At 43.7% G+C, this 23334-nt stretch overlaps 1 protein-coding gene and 1 long non-coding RNA gene across 2 annotated transcripts in view; one reads left to right on the top strand and one right to left on the bottom strand.

The window, feature by feature from the left end:
- The window catches only part of LOC144786027 (uncharacterized), a 235050-nt gene that overhangs the window by 158369 nt on the left and 53347 nt on the right, over nt 1–23334 (top strand). The window lies entirely within an intron of this gene.
- The window catches only part of LOC144786025 (uncharacterized), a 302339-nt gene that overhangs the window by 16300 nt on the left and 262705 nt on the right, over nt 1–23334 (bottom strand). The window contains 2 exon segments of the mRNA XM_078664944.1: nt 1545–1620; nt 18500–18602. Coding sequence (XP_078521070.1) covers nt 1545–1620; nt 18500–18602 — 179 coding nt within the window.

The raw sequence follows: 23334 nt of genomic DNA on the forward strand, positions 1-23334 counted from the left end.
GGGGGCCTGAAATTTGCTGGGTGAAGAGAACCAAGTGATACATTAAATGTGTTATTTTGACAAATATTAGTTACTGAGGGGCAATTGCTGAAATTACAGAACTTTTTACTATATCTTATAGATGAGGGATACAATTAAAGACCTTAGACAGTCTTTCATAAACATAGGATGAAATCACCCTTAGAGGAGCAGGAATAACGACGAGCAAAGTAATACTTCAATAATCTCAGTTAAGTGTTTTGTCCAGGCAATTAACGAAAAACATATCTAACATACCTGGGAGAGCCATTTAGGTTTAGTATCTGCCAGGTTCTTCACCCTTTTAACTGAGTTCCTGAAATTACTTAAATAGCTCCTCCAAAGAATTTACTGAGCAAAGAATTTGTTCCATCATGCTCGCTTTCTTCTGCATCAATCATCTTTGCGTAGATACAGCCCATAAATGTATACTGAACCCTGCCTTTGGAAGAAAGCACCTTCCCTAAGCTTTCTATAGATGCCATAGCTTACATTTGGCCTTGTGCAACTCTGAGGGGTGTGATTAGTTGTTGTGTTTATGACTGCCAGAGAGCACGTTTATTTTGGCCTGGTTCATAACTTTCAGATTACTTTGAGAAAGAAGTACGGAGCGGTATTGCGTGACTTAGCCAATCGTCGATTCCTCATGAAGCACAAAGCACATTAACCTTGGGGATCACTTTATTTTAACGCCAGATTTTAAAAATGAATTTTTCCCAAGGGCAACGTCCATATGGAAGTTGGGTAATTAAATCCCAAAAATGGTTCAGCCGTGATTATTGGAATTGATTACTATCAATAAAGGGGGCTGGAGGTGGATATTAAATCCAATGTTCAGCAGACGCATTGATGTTCCAGACTGAGTGCCAGCAACTCATTTAAAATATTTAGTTTTGACCTCTTCGGCCCTTGAGTCAAAAAGAAAATCCTGCTCCTCCTTTTCGAGGGTGAGCCCCCGGCTTAGAACCTTGTGAAGCTTCTGTGCCAGGTTGTCGGAAGCAAAGCCACACAGTTCATGCATGCTCTGGGGCCGGTCTCCATCTAATCTCTTTGCAGCAACCTAAGTGAGCATCAACTCTGGGTCATGCACACAGTCTCAACACCTGCAGGTGCCCCCATAGTAATTAGGCAGCCAACTTGAGCTCTGACTCACTCCAGGCCAAGTCTACACAAGCGGCTAAGAGCACTCTTTAGTTTTCCTGTCGGCACATACACCACTCAGACCCTTTGGTCAATCTCCCTAAAAGTTATACCAACATATGCTTATGCACTCCCTCACACAGGGCTATACCAAGCAACCTATTTGTGGAAGAAAAGTGATCTGATTCTGTAAGGCATTACCAAGCCTTACCTACAATTGGGTCAGGATTCATCCTATAAAGAATGTATTCCACACACACTGTTCAAAAGGCTTTCGCATACAACAGGTCTATCTTCTCATAAAAACCACAAACAATGGAAAAAGATTGGCCAACCATACTGCAAGCAAAACACTTTTATAGATCATATTGTCAGAAATAATTTACCTGCGACTTTCCAATGAATGCAAAGTGTAAGCTGCTCTTGGATGGATCCGGAATCATGTCACATTTTTGCTTGATCCTGTAAAGAAATTGATACTTTGATTTGAAATGTAAGCACTGCTGGAATTAAAAAGGTGTATATATTTCTATCTTCTAGAAAAGCCATAAAACTGATTTCAGTACATACCGCTATGAAGATCTATATATTAATAAACATGATGTACAGTTTAATGGCCAAAAGGCTATGCAACTAACCTCTACTCCACAGCCAAAGGGATTTACTAAAACAAATCTCTATAGATTCATGGGTTCAAACATTCAGCACTTCAAAAAGTGTCTCTGTTGAAACTATATGAGCATTAGACAGCCTCCTCATAAGTAGTTGTTGTTCACAGAGGATGTAACAAACACAATGATTATTAGTGCCATGACGGCAAGTGAATGCAGATACTCAGTCATTAGGATTGGAATGAGGAGAGTGCTCAATTTGGTCTTTTTCTCCTCTTAACCACATATAATACTTGTAGTAGGTCTACAGTCATTTAAAACACATGTGTTGCTGCCTAACAGCTTAGAATGAAAATGTAATATATAGTTTTGTTCATTTAACTACACACCCTAACTCACGACTCCAAATTTGAAAAATATTTCAAAATCTTTAGAAAATTAATTTAAAACTAAAAACAGCTGGGTTAGATAAGTGTAATGGTGATCCCAAAATAGCTACAAGAGAACCAATTTCACTGGGCTCTACTAAAGTTACCTTGAAGAGATTCACATGATTGAGAATATATTTGGAAGGTCATGGAATTTCCCTCTGGTGGTGAGGGCAATTGAAAGCAGAGACTCTACCAATGAGCACAGCACCAACGAGTGTATAAAAACTAACTGAGGGATACACCTGTGCAGAGGACAGGTAAGAAAGAATTTGAAAAACTTTCTCCTAGGAGCACAGTCAAAAAGATGGAAGGAGCATGGCACTACCAAGGCGCACGAAAGGCCAAAAATAAGGAGCCTAGAGTGCAAATAGGAACTTGAAAGGAGCTACGAGCTTTAATGGCCTGGACTGCTAGAAGTACGGCAACAATAGCTCAAGCACTCCACAAATCTGCCTACGCCGTAGTATGGCGCAAAGTACAAAAAAAAGGCTTAAGACGTTCTCATTATCTCCATGGGAGGCGAAGTGAGCTAAAGAACGATGATGGATCTGTGACTGGGGGTGAATGTCTGAAAAGTTTCAGCGCTCCGTCCATTATCTCCTTGTGTTTGCTTTGTTCGCCCTAAGTGTGGCAGGGTATGCCCAGACGTGGGTCCTTGCTCACTTTGCCACTGGATTCAAGCTAGCCTGGCTGATGAAGGGTGTTACCCCAAAACCGGTACCAGGATGCTTGTTTCCGGTTCAGGAAAGATCTGGCTTGGCATTTCGGTCTGGACGGTTCCTATGAGGCACAGGGTCAAGACTGATTTGCATATCGCTGGGTCTGAACTGAGGTGGTGAAGTGAGCGAAAGAACGATGATGGATTCAACCCACATCTGTGACTGGGGTTGAGTGTCTGAAAAGTTTCAGCGCTCTGCACTGGGACAAAAAAGAAATAAGCAGCCCGTACGAGATTATAATTAATACAATTAATATCCAGATTAAATAAGATTCATGGTAGAGAACAGAAGCACTTCTAAGTAGACATGTATCCTGCAAGAGTAGACCCTGTCCTTATTCTGAACTGCAGCACATTTCCACCAATGTATCATGTCTTGTCTTGTCCACACTCAGCTTCTGTGGTGGAGGGACATGCTCCACAGTTTAGAGTGCGGGTTGGACACTTCTGAAGCATATCTCATCCTTGCACCATTCTGCAGGTTTCAAGTTCTGATGCACTTCAGCACTGCAGGAGAATATACAATGCTCCATCTTTGTGCAGTAAGGCAATACTGACAAGTACCAGACATCAGGAGTTCAACTAACACCTTCTGTGGTGCTTTGCATCACCGCACTAAAAAGCACTGTCAGGATTATAGGCACAGCTCCTCAGCTGTCAAGCTGTTAGCACGGCCTACTATGCTAAACTAAAACTGGAGTGGCAGGCAACGCGCCATGGCATGCACACGCCGCTCCCACAGGCTTGGGGGCTCAGCTGGCTGCTACAATATATCAATAAGGTACCCGCCCTAGTGCAGCTCTGACTGACATCACATAGAGGTAGTGCCCAATGGCTACTACCGGGACATCAGTCGTTGTTTCAAGTTGTGTGATACAGTCTGTCAGAGACTTAAGGCACCGCAGGAATGTCATGTCCTGCGCGTACGGACACTGGCTGCTGCAGTTCGTGGGTGGCTGACTAGCACCGCCATATGCCTGCGGTAAATTTAAAATGATGACCGTCACCCCGCCACGAATTGCAGAGGGAGTGACTTTGCAGTGGCCAGGACTGGACTCTGAGGAGGCGAGCGGCCTGGCCGGCCAGCCCCGCACCATGGTAAACATTACCAACCCCCATGACTCGTGACCTGCGAGTAACTGAGAGAATGCTCTGCAACCAGCAGGCCCGAGTGTCTTAATAACTCTGCTTTTCAGCACATCATCAACTGCCTACAGTGCCGGTTGTGATTTCTGCCCTGAGCATGGCAGTGTGTTATTTTCAATGCCGTGTTTTAAAAAAATCAGCCTGACTATGTAGAGTTTATTTTGGGAGCGAATGTTAAGTTTATGCTGGAAAGTAAACCATAAAATCACCACTTTGACCCAGTTTGTGTCACTGTTGGATGCAAGCCAGATGGAAGTGTTGATTAATTTACCCAAAAATGTCTTCAACCACCCTACAAATACATTTCCACTAGTTCTTTTGCCCTCGTCAGTATATCTTACTCCCCCCCTACGAGCTCCACTGTACTAGAATCAGGTGGGTTACAAATATAACACACCGTAATACAACAGTGAAACAACTGCACTCCTGCACCCTCACTGCTAAAGGAGTAAGTTACTTACTCTGAAAGCATATATTTGTACCGTATAGTGCTGCAGATACAAATGCTAGGCATACTCCTGCCATCTAGTGTTGGGCCCAAACTATGAAAGTTGTTTTTCCTCAAGGACATTTTATGATTGGGGTTGTGCGTGGTCTCTCCTCTCCCTCGAGGTACTGCACATTTTAAACGGCTCGTTTGTTAGATAATGTTCTTTTCCCTTTGCCATCTAGGGAGTGAGGATATAGTCTGCTAAATTAGCTTCATTGATGAACATGCTGCATTTGTGTGTATATTTATCACCATCTAATAAATGCCAGGGAGGCAGGAGGGTGCATGTGAATCTGAAGCACTACACGCTACGAATAGATGCTTGGATGCTTACAGGGTAAGTAACATACTCTAGTCGTAGCATGTGTTGGCTGCAGATACACACGCTATGCATACACTGTAAAGCAGTACCGCTTTTTCGGTGCCTTTAGGCATGAATGGGGCGTTTGTTTGAAATAATGTTCGAAGGACCGTTTGTCCAACTAAAGCCCGTTGTCTGGCTTGTACATCCACAAAATAGCGTTTTGTAAAAGTGTGTGGGTTTATCTATTTTGCTGCTATGCAAATGTCAATGAGAGGGATATTGCCTACAAAAGCCATTGTTGCTCCTGCTTTTCTTATTGAATTGATAGCGTTTGTTAGCTTTGGCATGGCAAACTTGCATACATTTGACTATCTATCGTGATATTCCATATTTTGAGACAGCGTTACCTTTACGTAGATTTGTGAAGGATACAGACAGTTATGTTTTTCTGAATGGTGTTGTCCATTCCAAATAGTACAAAAATGCACGTTTAACATCAAGTGTATGTAATGCACGTTCTGCTACAGTTTCTGGTTTTGGGTAGAAAACTTATCTCTTAAGTTTGATTTAAATGGAATGCTGATATAACTTTTGGTAAGAACTTTGGGTTTGTGCATAAAAGTACTTTATCTTGGAACACTTGAAAATAAGATTCTTTAATTGTGAGCGTGTGTACTTTGCTGACCCTTCGTAGGGAGGTTATTGGTACTAGGAAAGCTACCGGAGTATCAAGGTGAATGAAGTCAGTCTCATTTTCCTGATCACGAATGGAATGAGTGGGAGAGGCGGAGAAGCGCATGCAAATATCCCAGACCAGTTCAACCGTAGTGCATTCACCTTGGATTGAGGGTGTGGGTGTCTGGATGCGAAGCTTTGGCATTTTGAGTTTGACGGTGGGGAAGAGTTCTATTGCTGGGGTTCCCCACCGTTGGAAGTATTGTTGTAGTAATTGATTGTGTATTTCTCACTTGTGAACTTGTTGCTGGTTCCTGCTTAGCAGGTTCGCAATGGAGTTGTCCTGTCCTGGTATGCATTGCAGCAGGAGGTGGACTTTGTGACTGTTTTCCCATTTCCATATGTTCTGTGCTGGGTGTGACAGTTGAATGGAATCGGTCCCTCCCTGTTTTTTAATGCAATACATTGCTGTTAAATTGTCTGTTCGAAGAAGGACATTTTCCCTGTAATGTTTGGTAGGAATGCTTTGAGATCCCTGTAAATGGCTAATGGTTCCAACATGTTGATATGTAATGTCTGTTGTTGTGTGGTGCAGTGCCCATCATACCAGCACCACAACCCATGAGTGATGTATCTGCTGCGATTGTCACTTGCAGGACTGGGTACTTGAAGGCTGTTCCTTTCAGTATGTTTGAGGTGCCTGATGGACCTTGGGTGACACCAACACTAGATCGTCCATGGTGCCCGTGCTTGTGACCACTGGGATGCTGAGCACTCTTGGAGGGGTCTTGTGTGTAGTCATGCATGAGGCACTATTGCTATGCATGAAGACATCATCCCTAGAAGGCGCATCACTATTCTGACTGGTAGGTGATTATGTGGCTGAAAAATTTCCAGGTTTTTCTGGAGATTGAGAAACCTTTGTGGATTAGGGTATGCTGCTCTCTAATGCTGAATTGACAGGGTTGTGTTTGGAGCGGTTGGAGATGGGATTTTGTTGCGTTGATTGTGAAGCCCAATTTGTGTAAGGGATGTCTTGTGCTTTGAGTGTCTGAGACATGTGTCTTTGGTTGGAGTCTTGATCAGCCAATTGTCTAAATATGGAAATACTTGTGAGTTTTACCTCCGTAATTTTGCTGCTACTACAGCTAGGCATTTTGTGAACACCCTTTGGACGGTCACCCCATATGGTAGCACGTTGAATTGAAAGTGATGTCCACTTACCACATCCCATAGGTACTTGTGATTGACTGGGTGTATTGGGATATGGAAGTATGCGTCTTTCAGATCTAACGCAGCCATGAAGTTGCCCTCCTGTAGTAGGGGTATTACATCCTGCAATGTCACCATATAGAAGTGTTCTGATAGTATGAATCGATTGAGGGGATGTAGGTCTAGGATGGGTCGTAGTAAGCCATCCTTTTTTGGTATGAGGAAATAAAGGGAGTAGACTCCCCTATTGAGATGTTTTCTTTGGACAGGTTCTATAGCCCCTTTTTGTAATAATGCCTATATTTCTTCCTTCAGCTGATGTAGATGCTGTGGATTTAGTATGTGCCCTTTTGGTGGTCTATTTGGTGGTTGTTGAGTTAGTTCTAGGCAATATCCCTGCCTGATTATTTGTTGTACCCACTGGCCAATGTTATGTCTGGCCACAACTGGTGGAATTGTTGCAGCCTTCCCCAAACTAGTGTTTAATGATCTGGGTAAAATATGGGCAAGTCACTGTTTAGATTAGAGGGACCCTGATTGGGTGTGCCTCTTCCTCGGTCTCTGTTTTTGTATCCGCCTCTATAGTGGTCATGGTTTTGCTGGTAGTACTGTTGTTGCCGGCATGGATAAGATTGTTGTCACTGGTAGAATCCTCTGCAGCCTCTCTACCTTGGTAATACTGATAGCGCTGCTGATCTTGAGGTGTTTGTAAGGCACCCACTGATTTGGCTGTATCCATGTCTTTTTTTTTGAAGCTGCATATCCACAGTGTGCCCAAACGTTTTCAAACGTGATGAAGTTGAAGCGTGAATGCACTCCAAAAAGGGATGCAGCACAGGGACCTAGAGAAGTGCCTCCTTCAGATAAAGAAAGCAAGTGGATAGATGCTGCAGGCAAAAGGGTGGTGACTGGTCATGCCAAACATTGGAAGATTTCCAACTCAGTGGGCCTACTCTCCCTATATAACAGAGCAACCTGGGAGGAGATGCAGGAACTGATGCAACATCTCCAGACAAATATAAAAAGCGAGGAGAAGACTTGGTAAATGAGGGCAGGCAAATATCCGATGCCACAATCTAATGTGCATTAGACAGGCGGACACAGCTGCGAGGGGCATCAATTCCACCAATCATGCTGCGTAGACATGCATAGTTACGCATTTCGGGCTTCAAACTAGAAGTGCATCAACACATTCTGAACATCATCTTCGATGGATCTGATGCCTTATGTGGGGTTAAAGTCTGTTTGCTGGCTTTCGGTGCCAATGTGCTTGCCGTTGGAGACTTATGCTTCGGTGCCGATGTATTGAGGGGCTCCCAATGTGATGTGGCCTTGTCATATGTTTGGAATCGAGAATGTGCTCATTCCTCCTCGGCTTCAAGGCATGGTCGCAGTGTTGAACTGAGCCAGAGGGCAGTGGCGCACTGTGGCGAGGTGGGGAGGTGTGTGCAAGACGGTCATGGCAAGTGGTGGGTCAACAGTACTCGTGGTACATGACATCACCTTGGTCCTCTGTCCTGACACAGGAATCAGCAACGGTGATGTAGGCCCCCGGACATGTATTGGAGCTTGTTCATCAACTACGAATGAATCGGAGGTGGCATAGTGGGGGCTGGCAATGACTACCCCACCTCTTGTTGGTGCACCTCGAATTCTTCCTCGCCATTATGCGATAACTCCGCCACCACTGCCAGCTCCATGGTGTGTGACAGGTGATGCTTACAATGTGAAGGCTGTGCACCCGTCTTCTTTGTGCTCTGTGGATAAGCACCGATTACACGCTTTGTGAGTGTTGGAGTGTGCGTACTTGACCCGCACCGAGGGCACAGTCAGTAAAGGTCTTTCTTCATCTCCATCACCCGGAGATTGGCATGCTCGACTCGCGTAAGTGTGTCACTCGCCAGGTACTCGCTTACCGGCACCTCCCTCAGATCCACTGGATGTACTTCAATGGATCTTCGATTAATTATTGTTTACCGTAGGCAGCATAGGAGCCATTGAACATGTGCAACGCCTTGAGTGGGGGGAGAGACGAGGCATGAAGCCGATCATAAAACATCCTTGCAGAGTCTGGCCCAACACTTGATGGCAGGAGTGTCCATAGCATGTGTATCTGCAGCCAACACATGCAAATATATTTCCAGCAATGAAGCCTCCTCGCACTTAGTCATAAAGAGTAACATTTGTTTTGTGCAGGCCTTCTCCCCACACTCTAAAGTAATCACAGTAACCTCTGAGCAGCCACTTCCCTTCAGAGCCTGCTTCATATCCTCCTAGGCAAAGGTAGCAAAGGTATTTTTAGAACAGCATCTATCAAAATGTACTTGAGTGTTTTTGTTAACAAGATGAAAGCCCTGCCTGCAAGTTGAGCCAAAGACCAGGACGGGCCTGGGGTCAAATTCCCAAAACTATTTTTTGAAATAACCGTGTGTCACATACGCAACCTGAGGGTAGCTCTGAATGGGGGGTGGTGGTGGAGATGGGTAAGGGGGGAAGTTGTGGGAGAGACTAAGTTGAACAATGAAATCTCACTTAGAAACTCATATTACCGGCCCTATCGATATTAAATGCGCGCTCGTAGCGACTATGAAGCTGGCGGATTCACAAAAGAGGGCAAATGATTTGCCGGTGTTTACTCTAGTTGCACATACTTATAAATATTTACTAACAGGAACACTTAGGTTCTGGATGTGCTGCATTTTTTAAATGCAGAGATAAATTCTCACGGCTCTTGGCCATGAACATGTGAAAGTTACTGTGGAGAAATTCTACTTCACTGTACTTTACACAAATGCACTTCAATGAACATTTCACTCAAAGTGTAAAACACACAAGGTGTAAAGGGAAATGTTTGGAAGTCTCCCACACAAGTGCCTTTAGCAATGAAACACACCTTTGCAAGCATTTTTTGAATGTGCATCATATTTTGCACTAAAATCCATAGTGTGTCCAAGCCAGCAAAAAAGTGTATGCCAGAAAAAGAGGTTTAAACCCGTGGCAAATCTACCATTGGGCAGATATTACAGGTACCCAAGTCCCTCAAATTTTGTAACATGAAGAGCTGTATTAAAAACCACACCCATTGAAGCAAATAAGAACCTGATTGCTAGTCACATTTCTAAGACAAAACAGTTACTTGCCTGTAACAGTGGTCAGAGTTTCGCATTCTTTGCATATTATACAATCTAGGTGGGTCAGACACTACACTTCTGTTTATTAAAGTATTCTATTGAGGGCATAATGGCGACTAGTACTCCACAATATCCAGGAGCCATGTTATTGTTACATAGTTTTTTTCGGCAACTGAATGTGTTGCAGTGAAAAAGGGTTGAATGGTGCCAGTAAAACAACAGAAAGCACAGTCAGTAAGAAACCAATGGGGCGAGAGTATCCATGAATGCACTGGGCGCAGAAGTAAACAAATCAACTGCCCAACGCTCATTCATTCATTCACAGCGGAGTATTATGAGCAGAGTATCTGCAACCTACCCTTCCACAACCCAAGCGTTAAATGACAGTCCAACATAAAATGTCTATTGCAGCACATCCAGACAGCATATGTTTTCTATATTTGCCACCAGCCCAGAGATCATGCAATGGACATTTTGAAGAAAATTTCAGGGTCTTGCCACAGGTTCTGACTCAAGGCCACCATTGCACCTTGTGAAATGTTCTACACAGAAAGAGAAGTACAGGAGGTGGGCAAGGGGATGTGCACAGAGATACCGTCCTCAAAACACATACCAGGAGACACGCCACACAAAAATGTTAACAGTGAGAAAAAGCATTGTTGAAGTTTTAAGGGAGCACAAAGTGTTAGCACTGATGAAGAGTAGAGAAAGGACAGAGGGTGGGAATCGTGGTTTAGGGGGAAGCTAAGGGAACAGAGGTGCACTGCGGGGCAAAGAGTGTTCATCGCGGGCCGAAGATGTGAAACAAGTGAAGGCACTGTTGTGATGTACAGAAAAGGCAGGCATTTTTGCATTCAATGAGAGTATCTTGGAATGCAGGGAGCAAAGTACATAACTGCTACATTTTTAATACAAGTTGTTGGACTCGGCCCTTTCAACACGGTCCTTCACAAGCTTTTTGCCTTCCTCCTATTTTTATGCTGAATTGGTTTTGTTGGCCTTAGGACTCTGTGCACTTTACCGCTGCTAAACAGTGCTAAAGTGCGTACGCTCTCTCCTCTAAACATGGTAACACTGGCTTATACCGAGAGAGGGAGTACAGGCTGGAAATGGCTACGGTCAAGATCAAGGAAAAGAGGCTGGCCATGGAAGCAGAACAGAGGAAACTTGCAATAGAGGAGAGAGAGACCTGGGAGCGTTTGACTCAGAAGAAGAGCCTTAAGGAGCTTTACATCAAGGCCAGACAGGCAGTGTCCAACAGTGATGGTGGCAGCATTTCTTTAGTGCCCTCTGGAGACAAGTGGGCCCATATTCCTAAAGTTCTGGTGCCTGACTTTGTTGTGGGGGATGATACTGACAAGTGGCTTCAGGCTTATGAGATTGCCTTACAGATGCATAAGATCCCTGAAGATAATTGGCGGCTAGTCTGTGGGGGCATATCCAGAGTGATGGGAGGGACACCCAACCTGCCCTAAGGAAAGGGGGATATATTTAGGTATGCCCCCCCCCCTTAAAGGAAGCCCTTGTCAGGAAATATGGCCTTACCCAAGAAAAGTACAGGCAGAAGTTCAGGGACAATATGAAATTAAGTGTAGGTCACAAGCAAACCAGGTTTAAATGGTATTCAAACTAATCAAAAAGTAAGTTATGTGTAATCTATCTATTGCGTGCTACTCAGTGTCATAGGGCTGCCTGTCCCTAGGATATCTATGTAAAATTTGATAGGTACAAGACACACACTGTCTGGACCAAACCGAGAGCACAGCATATATTTTCTTAAACTACTTATTGTGGTTTTAGTTCACAATGAATCAACTTCTATTTCTGAATAAACACAAATGCAAATATTCATTCATTAATCAAATAAGTTATTATTCATTCCTCGTGAATCATTCTATTGAATCTTATATCGTTATATGATATACATTTACGTCATTACATCAGGACTGTTTTTGGTACAGATATTGCTTAATAGATAAACAACGCATCACATATTGTTAAACATGTTAACAAAGACACATAGTTAACACAGTTTATGGTTATTGGCCCGATGCATTTCGGGACAATGGGTCCCTTCCTCGGGGCCACCGTAAATAAAACAATAAGAAAAAGCATTGATTTCCGATACATTAATCTGTGGTCCTATGGTAAAACATGTTAACACATGATACTGTACAGAGCCAACTAAAAAGATTGAGGCATTCAAGTGAAAACACACTATGAGCTATGTTAACTTTTCAGAGGTTGCCAAGAGTAGTTGTCCAAAGTATGCCGCTGCAGTGTTAATAGTGCTCAGAAACACATCTTAATTGTCACACGTGTCTTCGCCGATACTCCACAGTGAGTGATATTAAGTGCAAAATGATACGAAAAAATGACTATACAAATCCGACGTGACATGAACTAAAGTATTAAAAGATGAGCTGTGGTACAAACACGGTAGCGTGAATAACACGGCTGGTTAGAGGAAGATGGTAAACGGTGCTCATGCATGCTCAAGTGAAAGACATCAAGTAACCGGTGATCAATAAAACATGCAGCTTCTTATACTACAAGTGAGTCAAGCACTGAAACCCACTACACTGACCTGTAGGGACAGCCAGATGCTATCCAGCAGTTCTGTGTGGATTTTGTGGATTTCTTGTGCAAGGCACTGGATGGTTGGGGGAAGGGCAGTGAGGAGAATGATTACAAAGGGCTGATTGATTCTGTTTGCAAGAAACACATGTTCAGTAATTGTTTTACAGAGCTGCGCCAACCCCTGATTGATAGTAAGCTCACTGGTCCCACAAAGCTTTCTAAAGAGGCGGACCCCTGGCTCAGCCCCAGGGTCCAAAAGAAGGTACTTGAGAGTGTACCCAAGAAGGGTGGTTCAGAGTAAGGGGGGGGGAATGGTTTCCATGCCCCTACTGAGAAACAGGTTCTGGTAGGCAGTGGCATAGGGCCCTCCATTTCCAACCCCGCTGCTTTGATTGTTCCCAGCTAGGAAACACACATGGGGACTCTGTCTGCCTAAGAATCCACCCACTGGTGAGACCTTTACAGGGTTGGCCAATATGGCCTTAGGGGTAAGTAGTCCCCATGGGAAGGTCATAGGCAATACCATGATCTCCTTTAGATGGGAGTTGGACTCAGAGGGTGAGCTGGTGATTCCTAGGGGCGGGAGTCACCACCAGGTGAAAGTGAATGGGTTGGTCTGTGGAACACAGGGGTAAGAAAGACCATGGTCGTGGAAAGGCTAGTTTCCCCAGAGCAGTACGCCGGCCAGGTGTGTAGGGTAACTTAGGCCTGTGAGGAGGACTTCTTCCACCCTATGACCCAGGTATCTGTGGAGCGGGGTGGGGAGATGACCCAGAGGAGGGTCATAGTTAGTCCCCAGATGCCCAAAGACTACAATCTCGGGAATGAGTTGCCCCCAGTATCAGGAGAACTAAGAGGGGTGACCTCAGAGGGCACCCTGACAGTACAGTTTTCTGGGGGTACCACTCACAAGGGGAGAGTACAGGATCACAGATGGAGGGGTGGGGTGACGGAGGACTCACCCCGTCCCCGATTTAGCCTCAGGGTAAAGACCCTAACTTGGGTGATAAGTCTCAGAATACCATCCCTGAACTGGTAGATGGTATAGTGGAAGTAGGGTGCAATACACCTGGGGTTACTGCCGCCAATCTGAGAAACCTCAGAGGCCAGAGAACACTGGATGGCCTGGGGCGTGGCTCTTGACACTGACTGACAGCTGTCAGAGGCCTCTGTTGGTTACTGTCCTTCTGGGCAGAGTTTTTCTAGGATTAGGGACAGAAGTCTGATCCAAGGAGTGGAATGGGCCTTGTCACTTTGTTAGCCATGGTGGTACTGTCTGTCAACTGGGATGCATATGTGAGCGAATTAAGGTTAGGTGTTGCACAGATGGAGTCCACAGATGAGGAGAAGGGTTACCCATGGGTCAGTTAATTGGCTTAGGAAAGTATAGACAGAGGGATTCAACTGAAGTCAGAGGGGGATTGCACTGAAAAGTGCTGCTGCAGTAGAGGGCTGTTGTCCACGTTCTATCGCCTAAGCAGGGAAGTCCTTCAAGGTATTGATTAGTTTTCCCTAGCTTTAGGCTTGAGGGGGGTTGTGTTGGACCTGGCCCTTTCAGCAGGGTCATCCCAAACTTGTTGCCTTCCTCCTCCTCCTATTTGTTTGCGGAATTTGTTTTTGTTGGGCTTAGGACTCTGTGCACTTTATCACTGCTAACCAGTGCTAAAGTGCTTGTGACCTCTCCTCTAAACATGCTAAATTATATGCTACTAGCAGGCCTGCAGCACTGGCTGTGCCCCTCACTTAAATAGCACTTTAAAGATGTCTCTGGATTGCCACTGTAGAGCCTGAGTGTTCCATTTAAACTGCTGTTTCAACCCTTTTGCCAAACTTTCCTTTTAAATACATGTAAAACACTCCTAAGGTAGGCCCTGGACAGCCCAAAGTGCATGGTGCAGTGTATTTAAAAGGTTGTGTGTGAACCTTTATGTTTTACATGTCCTGACACTACAGCAAGGTCTATCTCTTCCAAAGGATAACATTGGAGTCTTATTATATATTTTATAAGCGTAATTTCCAAATGGGGTGAGATAACTGGTTCATGTTTGGTGTCTCTGGAATCCTAATTTAAAATCCTAACTTGTGGTTAAGGCAGATTGAAATTACAATTCTGAAAATGTTACTTTTAGAAAGTTGTCATTTTCTTGCCTTGGCCACTTGGTGCCTGCAGCCTGTCTCTGATCATATGACTGGGTGTAGTTGGCAGTTTGGTTTTGTGTATTTCTCCTAGACAGCCCCACACAATGGGAGTTTAGATGTGACTGGATGGACCATCACTAGCAAGATGGGAGGGAGGAGCTGGGCCCAGCTTCACTTACACCTGAATAGGCTATGTCCTGTCTCCACACAAAAAGCTGCATACCCCTTGTAGTTATCCTGAAGCCAGGGCATCTGTGCACATCAGAAGGCATGGCTCCAGAAGCGTCTCCCCACTTCAAAGGCACAACTATGTATAAAAGAAGGACCTCAGACTACACTACTTCAGTCAACTTCTGGACCTGTGGATACTCTACCAGGACGAAGGTCCGCTGTCCAGCTACAAGGACTACCACTCTGCCAGACTGCACCCTTTGGAATTCCTGCTTTTCTGTGCAGACCTGCTGCCTCCTGACTGAGTGGGAAGGACCGGACCTGCATCTCTTGAACCCAGAGCAACTCCAGCTATTTGGCTGGCCTCCTAATCTGAAGCCTCAGGGACATACAGGCTTCCAACAACCTTGCATCTGAACCTGGACCCTGCCAATTGTAAGTCTGCCAAGTGGTGCCACCCCAGCCCTGGACCCTTGGAGGTGGGCTTAAGGTGCTTTGCCAGCCTCTGTGGATCCAGCAAAACTGACCCCTCTCCACTGCTGTGCAGCGCAACCCCGAGCTGCTTGGATTGGACCAATCGCAAAGACGTCCATTGATGCCGCAACCTCTCATTGCCTTCCAAACCACTGTTGTGCAATGCATCCTCAGCTCATATTTTTCGTCAACTGCAGCCTTGATGTCGATGCTGGACTCCACATCACAGCCTCCCAATTCTTTGGAACCAAACCATTGCCCTGACTGCATAATGCATACCCGACTCTAAACAGTACATTGCAGGCCCCGTCGGTGGGATCCTCGACATCGACACAACAGGACTATGCACTTCGACACGGACCCACGCAAAGCTCCACAAACCAGGATTTAAGGTACCCTGTTCAGCAGGCCTAACCAGGTCCCTGTAGCCAGGCCTATGATTATCCTGAAATTGTGACCTTGTCCAAGTACGACACCCCCAGATATCCACAATTATGCCTTTTGGTGCTTGTTTCTCTAAAAACGTTAGAATTCAATATCTCTGGTTCTTCTTATAGGATTTACGCCTGATTGCTTTGTGCCAAGCTACCAGGGTGTTGAGCATGGGTTAAGTTGGGGTTTGCTTGCGCCTTACCCTGACTAGGATTGTGGTTGCTGCTTGACTAGGGCTCACACCCCAGCCAACCAGTAACACAATATCTAACCCAAGTTATGTACATATATTACAAATAACACAACTGTGGCTATAAAGCAATGGGGCACTGTACACAATTGGGTTTTCACAGTATGTGGCAGAGCTACACAGCTGAGAGGGAGTGAGACCGGACGGCATTGGAACTCTTCAAGTGTGTTCCAGAATCAGAGTGATTCCTCACCAGGTTGGTGTTGCATGAAATATGTATTTTCAGCTCCTTTTGGAACGTGAGAAGTGGTTGAGCCTGCTTGGTCAGCAATGTCATAGAAGGAGAATGCCCGGTGATGCAGATGCTGCATGCAATGCATGCTGTAATGCAGAGATGCAATGGTAGCCAGTGGAGTTCTGAGGACTGCTATGATGCTGACATACTTTCAAAAATCCTTAATGATGTGCTAAGGTACTTGAAAGATGATCTTCAATCAAGTCGAGTGGATCTCACAGATGCTGGCCAGAAAATAATTGCCTCTTAAAATGGAAAAGGACCATAACCTGGACAGCTGTACTACAGTCTACTTCTAGTAAGAAGGGCTTTGTTCTGAAGAGTCGGAGCAAATTTGCCAGGCACACAGTGAGTCCTGAAAATGAAGTTGATTTCAACAGAGGAGACCAGGAATCTGACAATGACAATGATTGGAGAAGTTAAGCTATCAAATTCTGCTCACAGAGCCAGCCTTGCTTCTTTAGCCTTTTACAGTCACTGGTGATGCATACAAATTCTGTATTGGTGGGGTTAGGTTTGAGGTATGCATTGGACACGGAGTCTTAGACCATAGTAAAGCAGGTCAAGTGAGGTACAAGAGATACAAGACTGGCTTAGATATGGATGAGTTTTTCAGGACAAACTGGGCTCTACTTTTTAGAAATGAGTCAGATATATCTGTATGATGCCAGTGACGTCTATTTAAGATGCAAGAATATCCATTCAAGTTCAAAAATCATAATTTACATATTCTCTTCAGGAAAGTATCTGTTGTATTTTCTTTACTCCATGCTGTTGGTATGCTCTGATGGCTGAGGAGTGTTACTGTTGACAGAAGAGGAGAGAGAGCTAAGAAATGTGGAACATAATTATTGGGACAAAATAATAAATGCCCTCTTAACCTATATGGCACGGCACTCCTTTCTGAGCACACTGAGTGAGAAGGGCGAAAGGTCAAGAGTCAACTTATGATGGCAAACACATCCACTTGTTGGTGTGATAACTTAGTGACTAAGTCTACATTGGGAATCAGGGTGAGGAGCATCAACTCCATCTTGGAGTCCTTAACGGTAAATTTCATATTGATGAATAGTCAGCCATCCTGAGATTGGGCCACACTACCTTTTCTGTTGTGCAACCTGATGCACCCACTTCCAAGCTCAGATATACAAATGTGTTAGTCTTGTTTCCGCACAATGGTTTTAGCGATTAGATGCATTTTCTTCACTGTATCAGTGGTGGTATATAATTGTTGTGCTATAGGTTCACAGTTTGTGTGATTAAGATTTTTCAAGTTTCTATTATGCGTAGGTTCTCTTTCCTCTGCTAAGCACCGGTGTATATTCTAGCACTCAATCATGCATATGTAATTGGTCCAAAAGGACCATGGAACCCCAGTGACTGTAACGCAAACATTGCTTTGATAGTGCACCTGCTGCATTTCCTTTCGCTTGCTTAGCCCACCTCACAACCTGACACAGGCACTCTGCCAAAGTACCCGACATATGCATTTCTGACATGTGTCTGTACCTTGAACATGACTATGCAGTTTTATATGAGGGCCTGTTGGAGTACATAAAGTATTATTCCTGTAGTACTCATTTACGTACTTCTACACACCATTGTGAATAGGGCCAAGAACATCTAAAATGGGAATATTTAGTGAATATATATACAAAATTAGCACAAATATGGCTGTATAGTTTTTGTATTTTTTCAAACAGGAAGCTGGACGATTTATTGTCAATTCACAAAGGTTCGTAATAGTACGTAAACACTTTCTCATATAGCACTAGTTGCTTTACCTATAAATGTTTTTTCGAATTGGCACTACAATGTTTTTTCGTTGCTTTCATGGTTGTCACTTGACCCATCAAGATTTGGCTCTACTGATTTTGGAACATATCATGTGCAATGCACTTGCATGATGGAATGTAATATTTTGTTTTCTTCTTAGTTAGAACCACCCTATGGCAGCAGTATATCAGGAATTGGGTTTAGCAGCTTTTGGGGAGACAGAAAGCGGTGCTATTTGCAGCCATTGTGGTTTCGGGAATTGAGTACCAGTAAATTGAGCTTTGGATTGCTGTTATTTTATCACTAGCACAAAAATCAAGGGCCACCACTAATAACTTTTATACTCTTTCCTGATTGGGCGGACCTTGCATTTTTTAAGTGAATTTGCTTGCTTGTTACCGGCACTGCTTTTGGAATTTGAAAAATTTATTCTTCTCTAGATAACAATAAACCTATGAGGTCTCAAAAAGAAACACTACTTAAACCAAGAACATTTCCATCACTCCCGTCCATGCACTATACATTCTATTACAATTGCCACTAAAAAGAGCATGTGTGATACTTACATGCAAATGCAGAAATAGAGCATGACAATCAGCACAACAATGACAATGCAGGTTAGGCCTCCAATCAGTGGAATTGACTCGTATACAAAATTGTTTGTTCGATCTAAAGGGTGGAAAAATGGAAAATGTAAAGTTGAAAATATGATATTTTAGTATTTAAATCAAACATCTGTGTTCAGTCTAGTTTTGAGATTTACATAACTCACAATCCACAGGATTCAAATATACAAAAGGTTTTAATTAAACAAGACACATTGTGGGAATGTTCATGTTGGCAGCACATTGCTCGGTGAAAGATTTGCAGCATTTCTCAAAAACTACTCCACCTTGATTTGTCTCCCGTAACTCAAAGGGAATGGTGCCATTTTGACTGATTTTTAAAATGCACATTCCTAATCAGACAAAGGCAGACTGATTACACACCAACTTCACAAAATGTGATATTGACTATGAAAAAATGGGAGGATCAAATCGCAGACCCTATATTCCTGGCACAATTCAATAGGACTATAGGCAAGGTCTTCCGGATATCCGGTCTCTTTAATTTTAAGGCAGGATTTACTTTGTCAACCCATGTGAATCACTGCAAATGAAAAGATTTGACAGCAGACCTGAATCGCTTGATTTGAATGCAGTCATTGCAGTCCATGTCGCTAAAGGGTTTTGGGACCATAATAATAAGAATATTCTGCAGCATATGAATTACCTTTACCAAAGCATGCAGCGGTCCATGGGCACACTGTCGGCTTCATAAGGTATCCGCAGCTGCCATTCATGAAATGGAAGATGGCTCCCAAGGACAGCTACCCTTTTGTGAGTAGATACTGATTCTTCTCTTGACAACTGGCCATATTTCAATAGTTTGTGACAACAGGAGTGATGGCAAATCATCGTTGAATATCCGTTTCAGTTCAGTGCACCCTATCCTTGCGATGCAAAAGCAACGTTGACATTGCGACTCACAAAGCTATTTGACACTCCAAATTTCACATTAGTACATTGTAAACTGTTTTTTGAGTCACAAAGAATGGCAATTTCAAAAATTGAGTCTATGTCATTGTAAAAAAACCTTTATATAATCATAAATCATTTTTGGGTAAAAAATAAATAAATAGAGAAACACTCCATCATGAAATTCTGGTTTCAGAATTAAAACAAAATAAATTAAAAGTTGCAATTACAAATGGCAATCTTTTGGGAGGAAGACATTTTAGGACTGGGGAAGGAAGTAGTAACAGGAGAAGTTGCAAAGAAGAGGAGAAGGAAGAAAGATTAGGCATAAGGGGAAATGGAGGAGGTAGCAAAGTAATCTGAGGATAAGGTAAAAGTCAAGGGTGAAACAAAGGTTAAAGGATCAGCCACCCAAAATTAGAAACACAGAGCAAAGATGTGCACAGAGAGGAAGACAGAAGGATAAACAAAGCGGAGGAGGAGGCAAGGAACTTGGTGGCGAACACCCCAGCCTCACCCCATTTTAATAACAAAATAACTGAATCAAAACAAGTTGCCTGTGAGAACAAATAAGAAAGGGCTGAGGACCCATAAAAGGGACACTAGAGTGGCTTAAGGGTGTAGTGGTACATGAAGAAAAGAGGCAGCCGTCTTGGTTAGGCCAGGATGTAACAGGTAGCCCTTTCTGGTCAAAAGTGCAGAGCAGACGCAGAAAGGACTGTGACGTCAGAAACCCTTCAGCAAGAAATGAGGTAGAGGAGAGATGATAGCTAGAAAGATAGAGCCCTAAGAAACATGGTCACACTGGATGGGCCACACAGTAAAAAGGAAAACAGCAAAGAGAAATTCTAGGTGCATTGATTTTCTAGAAGGATGTGTCATTGCAGCAGGGAAAGTGTGCACCAACTGTTGAAAGGTAGATGTTAATAGCCTGGTAGGTCAATACGTTCGAAAATGATCAGATAATAAGTCCCTGAGGGAAGGTGGAGAGGTCCTAAGCAGAATCAAATCCTGTTCCATGTACCAATGATGTTCAACTGTGCAGTGAAGACTGTAGGCCTTTTGGTTTACATACAGAGTCTTGCAACAGGTCCTATCATCTTGCTAGTCCCTAAAGATAAGTCAAGTGAGGTGTTGGAGGTGGCCTTAATACCAGATTGTGGGGAAAACTCTCTAGGCCCCAGAGAAGTAGCTTGAAGGGAAAGATAATCTGTTCCAGGAGATAAAGGAACATGTGAGGGCTAATCTGTTGTGATTAAAATCAACTTGTGCTTGATCGCCACACACAGAGCAGAACCCTGGCAAGGGGTAAAAAGAGATAAAGCTTAAATGTGAAGACCTGATTAGGCATCAGTAGATCAGACATTTAGTTCTGGACACCAGCTCACAAATGTTGTCAGTTGGCAATTGAGGTTTACTGCAAAGGCACCAAGCCCAGAGGACTCCAGAGACTATACATCACCTGAAGGTGTAGGGAATTCAGTCTCTAAATGTGCCTGGAGATGTATGGAGTAGCAGCCCGCTGTTGAACTGGATAGAACTGGGGGTGAGTGTCTGAAAAGTTTCAGCGCTCCGTCCATCATCTACTTGTGTTTCCTTTGTTCGCACTAAGTTGGCAGGGTATGTCCAGACGTGGGTCCGTTGCTCACTTTGCCACTGGATTCAGGCTAGCCTGGCTGACGAGGGATGTTACCCCAAAACCGGTCCCAGGATGCTTGTTTCCGGTCCAGGGAAGACCTGGCTTGGCATTTCAGGCTGGACTGTTCCCTTGAGGAACATGGTCAAGACTGATTTGCATATGGCTGGGTCTGAACTGGGGTGGCGAAGTGAGCTAAAGATTGATGATGGATTTAACCCAAATCTGTGACTGAGGGTGCGTGTCTGAAAAGTTTCACTGCTCCATCCATCATTTCCTTGTGTTTGCTTTAGACCTGGAACGTAGTCTGCGTTGACCACTAGGTTGTTCCCAAGTCACTGCTTGATAGTTTCTTTGAAAGCTTTGTCAGTGCTTTCAAACATGCACCTTTCAGTTTGTTAACATACAACACTAGCAAACCATTGTCCATTCTGAGAGGCCAATAGCTATGGATGGCATCCTCTGCTTGGCTGGACTCTTGGTGGAAGGTCTGCCCCTGCAAGCAGCTGTGGAGTACTGAAGTGGATGTTCCATTCCACTGAGAATATCAGCCTATGTGGACTAGCCAATTTAAACTGGCTCTCCATTACATTTCGGAAAGAGAATTCTCATTTACAGAAATGTGGTTTGAGTGAGAGAACCCATGGCAAAGGTGACTGGAATTCCAGCACTGATTGCTTGGTTACTCAGACAACTGCTTGGACAACATCATTTGATTTAAAAATTTATAAAGTGCAACAAATGCCCGGGGGCGTCTTGGCGCTGACACTAAGAATCGACATCAGAGCAAATGCATGTGTATTAAATATCTGTTTGAAAGAGCCAGGTTTTTAAAGATTTCCTGAACATGATGAGGTTTGGACTACTTTTAATCGTAATGGGTAGGCTGTTCCAGAGTTTAGACACTCTTACCAGGAAACATCTGCCACCCCAACAAACTTCTTTGAATCTAGGTACTTGCAGCCACTTGTGATTGACCGATCTAAGATTCCTAGAAGGAGCATAGTATTTTATTCTGGAGGTCAGATAGAGTGGACCTCTACCATGAAGTGCATTAAATGTGATGCATAGTGCCTTGAAAGCTATTCTTTTCCAGACCGGTAGCCAATGAAGTGCCACCAGTCGCTGGGCCACTGATTCATGCCTGGGAATGTTTAGGATTAATTTGGCTGCCGCATTCTGCAGACGTTGAAGCTTGCTCAGAAATTGCTTTTGGATCCCAAGAAAGAGTGCATTGCCATAGTCCAATTTGGATATTGCGAGGGCAATTACCACTGTTTTCAAGGTCTCTGGGGGAATAAACATCAGCCATGAAATCAATGTCATTGTTAATCATTAACATAGTTAAAAGTATTTGAGACTCCCGTAGGTGAACTGGGCTTGTTTGCCCTCCTGTACGCCACTGCAGGCTCACTGCGACTACCATGGCTAGGCACTTGAGTAACTTGTAGTTTTCCATCGATTTATTTATTCTGTACTTCTCATGATTTGTACTTATTGTTACCATCATTATTACTATTATTATCATTATGATTTGTCAATATTTCTAATTTTCGCTCTTATGTTTCCATAATCGTAACATATTTTTATTAGTTATTTGTTTATTTCTTGAAACTCAATAAAAATAATTTTAAATTTTTAAAAAGTATTTGAGACTCAGTCTACTGCTTGATCTATGTAAAGAGCTGCAACTCCCCAGTGGCAAGAAGAACTATATCAAAAACCTTATACAAATAACTTAGCTGACCTAGGGTACCTGAGGTTAAATGTGTGGCAGAGGCCATTATTGGAATCCTGAACAAAAGCTAGCAGGGGATGACAGATTTACTAAAGTTGAACACATTTTCCCAGTGATAGAGAGATGGGTTTTAGTAGAGTGAAGACAGATATATGCAGATTCCTCAAATCGAGAGGAAAACAAGCAAAGGTTAGATTCACTGATCTGGCAGAAGGACCATTTGCAGGACTTAGGTGGTTGCTCTGACAGCAAGAACATCCACTCTCTCTCAAAGCCTAAGTCAGGCAAACAAAATTGAGAAGAGAACCTGATTCACACTGCACTCAAGCAGAAGAAAGTGCTAGCATGGGAGAAAAGACAACAGGAAAAGGAGAGGAATCATCACTGATTATAGGCGGACTGGAAGATAGGAGATCTTCAGAATTTTGATCAAGCTCCCAGGGATGTAGCTAAGTCAGTAAGATCGGGGGGGAGGGGGGTAAGAGCTTTATATTTTACAACAATCATACT

This window comes from Lissotriton helveticus, chromosome 10 (assembly GCF_964261635.1).
Source record: "Lissotriton helveticus chromosome 10, aLisHel1.1, whole genome shotgun sequence".
NCBI lineage: Eukaryota > Metazoa > Chordata > Amphibia > Caudata > Salamandridae > Lissotriton > Lissotriton helveticus.